The sequence below is a fragment of the Elaeis guineensis genome, chromosome 10, assembly GCF_000442705.2.
Source record: "Elaeis guineensis isolate ETL-2024a chromosome 10, EG11, whole genome shotgun sequence".
In the NCBI taxonomy this organism is placed as follows: domain Eukaryota; kingdom Viridiplantae; phylum Streptophyta; class Magnoliopsida; order Arecales; family Arecaceae; genus Elaeis; species Elaeis guineensis.
Genome location: NC_026002.2, coordinates 50142605 through 50150011, shown reverse-complemented (window position 1 = coordinate 50150011; position 7407 = coordinate 50142605). Strand labels below are relative to the sequence as shown.

At 39.3% G+C, this 7407-nt stretch overlaps 1 protein-coding gene across 1 annotated transcript; it reads left to right on the top strand.

Moving 5' to 3' along the window:
* The first annotated feature begins 2133 nt into the window (after nucleotides 1-2133).
* LOC105035366 (BAG family molecular chaperone regulator 4) lies at nucleotides 2134-6906 on the top strand. The gene is made up of 4 exons (XM_010910913.4): nucleotides 2134-2521; nucleotides 2892-3148; nucleotides 3244-3390; nucleotides 6502-6906. The coding sequence occupies exons 1-4, from the start codon at nucleotides 2320-2322 to the stop codon at nucleotides 6697-6699; spliced, it is 804 nt and encodes a 267-aa protein (XP_010909215.1). The 5' UTR covers nucleotides 2134-2319; the 3' UTR covers nucleotides 6700-6906.
* Nucleotides 6907-7407: the final 501 nt, after the last annotated feature.

Genomic DNA, 7407 nt, shown 5'->3' with positions numbered 1-7407 from the left:
GGTCTACATTAGACCCCCAAGGTATGCAAAGATCTCCCTCTCAAAGGCTCACTTCTTTCCATCTATTCTAGAGATCTGACTTAAGCATCAGAGGGTCTCCATCGGAGCCAACTCTGATCGAGAGCTTATCTTACAGGTCCTATTGCCGTCATTCTACTGTCGACGATCTACGGTTGCCATCCAACTCCAACCAAGACATATTTCTGCAGCAACAATGCCAAATGCTGAATTGAGGAGATAAAGTGGTGAATATGAATGACCACATCAAATTATTAACTATAGCTAGAACTTTTAGGTCTGGTGCAGTGTGATGAGCATGGTATTGCAGGTCGGTGTGCTCAAATAGCCCTAGAGAAATATTAAAAACAATAAAAAAAAGAGAAATTGGGGGATTGGATATAAGATATAGCTAGTACTTGTGCATCATGCGTGGGTCTCAGCTGTCAATGCGTCATGGCCCAAACAAATAATGCACTCAAAATTGTAGAAGGGTAGTATCTTTTTCGCAAAAGAATCTACCATCTGATCGTGCAATAGTTACTTCAACAAGATATGTGTAAGTAGATAATAGAGGACTTGAGAATGCTTTGGGATTTGTATAAAAATACTTTGAGATTTGTGTAGGACATGATCCAATGGCAGTGTTGTGAAAGATAGGATCCCAACCCCTCACAATTATAACGCACGAAGACTGTGACTATTCATTGGAAAGGAACTTGGCCGCTATCATTAATTCCTCAAATTGGACAAAGTTATTGCTTTCATGTATTGCAACGTATGTCTGTCAACTGTCATGAAACTCCTAGGGCCAGGCTTGGACCACAAAAGCACAAGCTGGCCTACAATGTGGTTGTGACGCTCATATTTTCAAGTACAGCCATTATTCATGCATAAAAGGTGAACCGTTCTGCTTAAAATTGAAGAGTTCTGCATCTAGGCAAGCATGCACAAGATTTGGAATTTAGCCTGATGTGATGATGTGTTTCGGATATGGATTTGTACACAAGATGGGAACAATTGGTTTACCTTTTTTTTTTTTTTGGCTAGTTCTAATTCATTACCAAGGCAGTCGATAAAAATACGTGTTTCGCGCGTGCTGCGGAGCGACGCATGGGGAGCACCGCCACGGCAGGCATCGCGCCCTGTGTCACACATGTTGAAAACTTACCTAATCCGCGACCGTGTTAGAGAATCATCACTGGGAAAACAAAAACAATAGAAAATGAAGGTCATGCCTTGATGTCTTGGTCCTTGATGATTTCTTTTTGAGTAAATACAATATACTATAATGGTTACAAATACGAAGATATTTTAATTTTTCATTTTAGTAGCACAGAAACAAATGAGATTCTTTAATTACTTTTATCTTCTTACATGCCTCTACGGTAAATTCAACAATGAAAAAAATGAGATCTTGCCAACGTTATTATCAAACCAAATATATTTTATTCTCTGTCAAATGCTATATAGTGATTTCACATGAAGCAAGAATCTTTTATAATATACTATATAGGGTGGTATACGTGTACATCATCCATCGCATACTAGATAACTACGAATGGATCCTAAATTATACAATGAATGGTGCGAATGATACATCATAGGTATCACAGAAAACTTATACTCTTTTACATGGCAACATGTCTAGATATCTTAATTTTTAATGTGTTTAGACATGCTATACTGTGATTTCTAATAATCTTCTATTTTCTCAATTTTTGATAGACAAAGGAAGGATGAGACTCTACGAGCTTAAGCCAAAATCTAGCGGCCAAACCCCAATCTTATGACATGGATCACAATCCATCTAGGAGGTTGTGCAGTCCCCATCCACTGCACCACCTTCCTCTTCCAACCAACCGAAAGAAACTCCTCACATGTCAACTTATCTACCTTCCATTGACCTTCCACCTCCCTTCCTAAATGTGATAATATTCAACCCTGCGAACGCATCCCAAATCCGTCTTTGAATCCCCAATAAAGACTTTTTACTTGCTGTTAAATATATGCCAAACACACACTAAATCCATTTAAATACAATCATTGTATCCTCCCCCATTCCCCTTACCTATCAAGTTAGCTCCCAAACCAATCTCTATAAAACTCTCTCCTTTTTCTGTGTACTTCGAAGCTGGCAGGCACCGTAGCTTTATCAACGACCGTCTCTCCTCCTTTCTCTTTGTTTGCCGAGTCCTTGCTTCTCTGGGAGGGGAAGTCACAGAGAGGGAAAGAGAGGGCCTTTCACAATCTGTCACCGACCATCCCTTTCGCTTTAGCTTGGCTCTCTTTTCTTCCTTTTAGTCCCTGGGTTGGGCGAGGATGAAGAGATCGAGCTCGAAGCCGACGGTTTCGGAGAGCAACAACGGGAGCAAAGAGGGGATAGATTGGGAGCTGAGGCCCGGAGGCATGCTGGTCCAGAAGAGAGAGGATGGGGTTCGAGCCGCTGGGCCTATGATCAAGATTAAGGTCTCCCATGGCTCCTATCAGCATGAGATCACTGTGCCCGCCCAGTCCACCTTCGGTAATGCCCGCTCTTTTCTTCTTTTTCGTCTTATTGTTCCTGGATCCTGCTTATTCTTGGGAATTTTTCGGCCGAATACGGCACCAAGAGATGATCTTTGATTGTTTTTGCGACTTGTTTGATTGTTTGCTTGTTTGATTTCTGCTAAAAATTTCATCTTTTCTTGAAAAAAAAGGATTTTGATGAACGAGTTTGTATTTTTCCATTTTTTTTCTAGTATTTGATTGATTTCTTCCACAAAATTGTTCTCCTTTAGCGATCTTGGCGTATAATTTAGCACTTCTTGGTTCATTTTTCGTTCCTTAATGCTGGAGAAAGGCCAATTTTGGTGAATTACATTGTATTCGCTCCTTTTCTTTCTGGTGCGAAGGGGAACTGAAGAGGGTTTTAGCCCAGGAGACTGGTTTGGAGCCTCAGGAACAGAGGCTGTTGTTCAGGGGGAAGGAGAAGGAAAATGATGAGTGTTTACACATGGCGGGGGTCAAGGACACGTCGAAGGTGGTTCTTTTGGAGGACCCAGCCAGCAAGGAGCGGAAGCTGGAGCAGATGAAGAGGGACCAGGGGATCTCAAAGGCATGTGAAGATGTTGCCCTTGTTAGGGCTGATGTTGATAAGCTCGCTGAGAAGGTGGGTCGGCACTATTTGAGAATGCGAGAGATTAATACTTGGCCCAGGGGTGTAAATGATCTTTATTTGGTGATGATATTCTGGTGCATCTGTAGGTTTCTACTTTGGAGTCTGCCGTGCACAAGGGCACAAAAGTTGCAGAGAAAGAGTTTGTTGTGTTGACCGAGTTGCTTATGATGCAGTTGCTGAAATTGGACAGCATAGAAGCAGAGGGCGAAGCAAAAGTTCAGAGAAGGATCGAGGTAACTTGGCATCCATTTAATTCTCTATGCATTGTGAATTTGCTGTTAGATCTTCCGAGGGATTTTCATTATTAGTCAGAGCTACATCAAGTGGTTGATAAACCTAGTCACCATTTAAATTGCTTATGATATATCTTGCATTTCATTGTCTTGTGTTTGTTGATATATATGCATATCATTTACTTATATCTATTGGGTTATCAAATTTGTTTTATCACAAACCTGAAAGAATGAATGATGTAGTGTGGCCTAACCAATCGCTTATGTTGATCCTAAGAAGAGCTGCTTTAAAAAGAACAAAAATGGAAAATTGAAAACTGAAGTTGCCAATACAACCAATTTTAGTTTAAGATATAATAGGATAATTTACCCTTGAAACAACCAGCTCATTTTGGAAGGACTGAGATGCTTTCAGTTGAAATAATAGTCATAATGCAAATAACAGGAGAGAAATATAGATCAAAAGCAGGACTCAGAGGCTGGTTGAGCTCTTATAGGCGAAGAGATCAACTAGCAATTGAACCTTGAAAGCTTTAAAAGATGAAAGGGAAAGCCAACATGCTGAAAGCATCTACATGTATCGTCATTCAATCACTGGACTTTCTCAAGCCTGCAACAAGGTAACCTCTGATCTTGTTATCATGCATATTAACACTCAAAAAGATCAAACTTTCCACTAGATAGGAAGCATGGTTTGATGCTGACTGCTAGGTTTCAACATATTTAACCACTTGTGACCGGAAGAATAATGTCCCACTCAATGAGCCATTTCACCAAGCTACTTATCAAAGGGAAGGCAATTCTTGTGTCACCAACATGATGAAAAATTGCAAATACCATGCAAGTAAACTCAAATTGCTTTGGTTGTGCAAATATATAAAATCCACTCTGGAGTAGCCACTTGGCAGACAGTTGTCCTAACTGGAGCTCTTGATTCCACACCATCATTGCTTCTCCTACTTCCAAAAATTTTTGAAAACAGGCCTCCTTTCTCCATCATCTGAATGCTCTTCCCCACATGGACTTGATTCAGGCTTCGTACTGTGAGACTATTTTCTGGATTATTTGGATTTTTGTCATCTTGACGAACCTTCTGTGTACCTTCTGCACATCAGTAACTTCTTCTTCTTTCTTTCAGTAGGTATAACTGTTTGTTTAGATTGCCTGTCTCAAAGTTTTTGCCATCTCTCACCAAGAACAGCACTATGGTTATTATTCAATACTTATGTCTCCTTATTTTGGTTCATTCTGGAAGTTACCTTTTCTTTGCAATTAACTCCTTTTGCTCACAACTGCTGCGTCTCTACTTGGTCGATTAAGACCTTTTAGAAGCTTGCCAAGGAGAAAATTCATGAGTAGCATTCCACCATAAACTTGTTTCTGATATGGTATTGATGGCTATTGAGTAAAAGGATGTCTTCTTATTTTAATTCTCATCTCTCTTTGCCTTCATCATGTCCGCCTCTTGGATTTCTCACCCTAAAACCCCACAATTCTTACACCACATGACTTCATATGCATCTTCATGGCTTCACATCATCATTTTCTTATGCTATGATTCTCATGTGCCATTCATCTCTAAATATGTTATATATAAGCATTCTTAGCAGATATTGAAATAATCTTAAACTACAGATTTTGTTACATACATTTGTCAAATTTCTAGGTTTACACATCATCATCTTTTTTTTTTTTTTCTTTCAGACAAAACTTTAATATATAGCTGGCCTGTAAACACAGTCAATTCAAAGAAAGCTGCAAAATTTTAACATATTCCAATTTCTCAAGGCTTTCTTCATATAAGTTAACATCCATGTATTGCTGATATGATATTGTTAAAATTTCTGTCCATGCATTAAGGCTTTAACCTGCATTTCCATTTCAGCTCTTTCATTCATTTAAGAGGAGATAACTCTGGTTTAATTAAACAAAGGGGTGGAAGATTTTGACAAGATAATGGAAAGTGTTGCAAATTACAGTCTTTGACTAATCAACCCTTCACTACCTAATGCCTGTCCTAGTAATGCTGCAAATACCAAATTTTCTCGAAAGTAAACCATATTTTAGTCATCATTGCATATATTAACTGTGACCATTTGTAGTGTCTACACTAGGCCCTTCATTATGATCTTGAAGATTGTTGAGTAAATTGATCGACTTATACTTCTTCATCCCTTCTCTTTTCCATCACTGGCAGCAATTTCCTCCTTACTAGACTTTCAGATTTTCTCATCTTGCTGTATTTCTGTTCATCATTTATCCTCTCTACATATCTCATCCATACGGTGTTTAGTTGTTCCTCCCTCTGTTTAGACTCTACAATGCTAATAAATGCAACAATTTTTTTTCGCAATTCAGATTCACATTCTTTCTCATATTTGCTCACTGCAAGCAGGAAACCACCGGAGATAATGCATCATCATACTTAATTGTTTGCTCTAGTCCGTTAGGTGTATTCTTGCATTTCTTTATTACCATAATTACCATACAAGTACCTCTTAATTTTCATGTAATCTTCAGTAGAATTTATTATTCTATTACAGGCACTGGGCAGATGCCTGATTAGCTGGTGTTTTCTTCATAGCCCAACTGGATGCCTTGACATTGTCATCCTTTTTGTTGTTGTAAATATTATAGTGGCACTACTACCATATGATGTTTGGGTAAACATTAAGTTGGACTACATCTAAACTTGGATAAGTCTAATTTCTATTTTATCTTGCCAAAGATTCTTTTGCACTCCTTTATTCCTGAGGAGTAAAATGGGAGTCTGCTTAAAAAAGCTTTTTGGACACTTATCTCAAATGTTGTATGAAGATGTTCTGCCTTTATGAAAGCATTATAGTTATTCTACTTATATTTGTATAAAGCTACGTCATCCCTTCTTCATGGCAGAAAACTTTTATTCTTAAGCTCTCCGCATACAAAGCCTAGCAGCACAATCACCTTTTATTGATGTAGGGAGAAGCAATCCTTCATGAATCATGATCGATACGATATACTGCATTAACATGGAATTTCATGTGTTGATGATCTGATTAACTATTTATCAGTAAAATCACGATAAGAAGGCAGTGCCTTTAACAATGCTGTTTCAAAAAAACTTTTCAGGTGCGCCGGGTACAGAACCTTGTGGAGATGCTCGACTTACTGAAGGCCAGAAACTCCAACCCCTTCAGCAACAGCAGCAATGCTGTTTCAGTGACAACCCAATGGGAGACATTTGAGTCCGGGTTGGGCAGCCTGAATGCACCTCGTCCAATGGCATCCTCCACAAAAATAACCAATGACTGGGAACTTTTTGACTAGCTGCGTAACAGGAGCCAGTTATCTTCCTTTTAGTTGAAGTTTCTTCTTTCCGAGTCCCTTATTTTCCCTGCAGTTCTTAGTCTTCTGTTCAGACAGCGAACTATTGTACATATGGACTCTGGAAATTGCTGCATTACTCGTGCAACTTGCTGTAACTTTTATACTGAATTCCTTCTATATATTCATCAGCCTATACAGTTTTATCTAGAGTTTGGTTCTCAACATCATCTCGGTTTACACCATTTTTGTACATTGCTGGAATGCTCTTCTATAGTGTATGCTTCTACACAACTACGTCGACCCCAATCATCAGGAGCTCCTCGGGCATCCTTAATGTTACAAAAAATCAAATGACAAGCAGTATGATGGCTGTGACCACAACATTCCAACCTATCACAAAGCATGCACCTACCCAGCTACTTCAGGAACCGGCCAGCCCCACGGAGTGGGTGACTGGGAGAAGCATGCTGCATAGACTGGGACGGGCAAAAGAGGTATCTCAAAGTCCCACAGGAATTCAAGCAATGGGTGTGGAGCATGCCAAGTGCATTTAAGAATGGTTGTTAGTTGCTAGGTAAGAGAGGGACAGGTCATGAAACCTATTTAGGCCAGTTGGTTTGACGGACACTACGACAGTGTTCGGTTTCGATATTTAAATGTTGCACTGATCTAATAGGCGGGGCTTTAAATTGAACAAAAAATTACTTT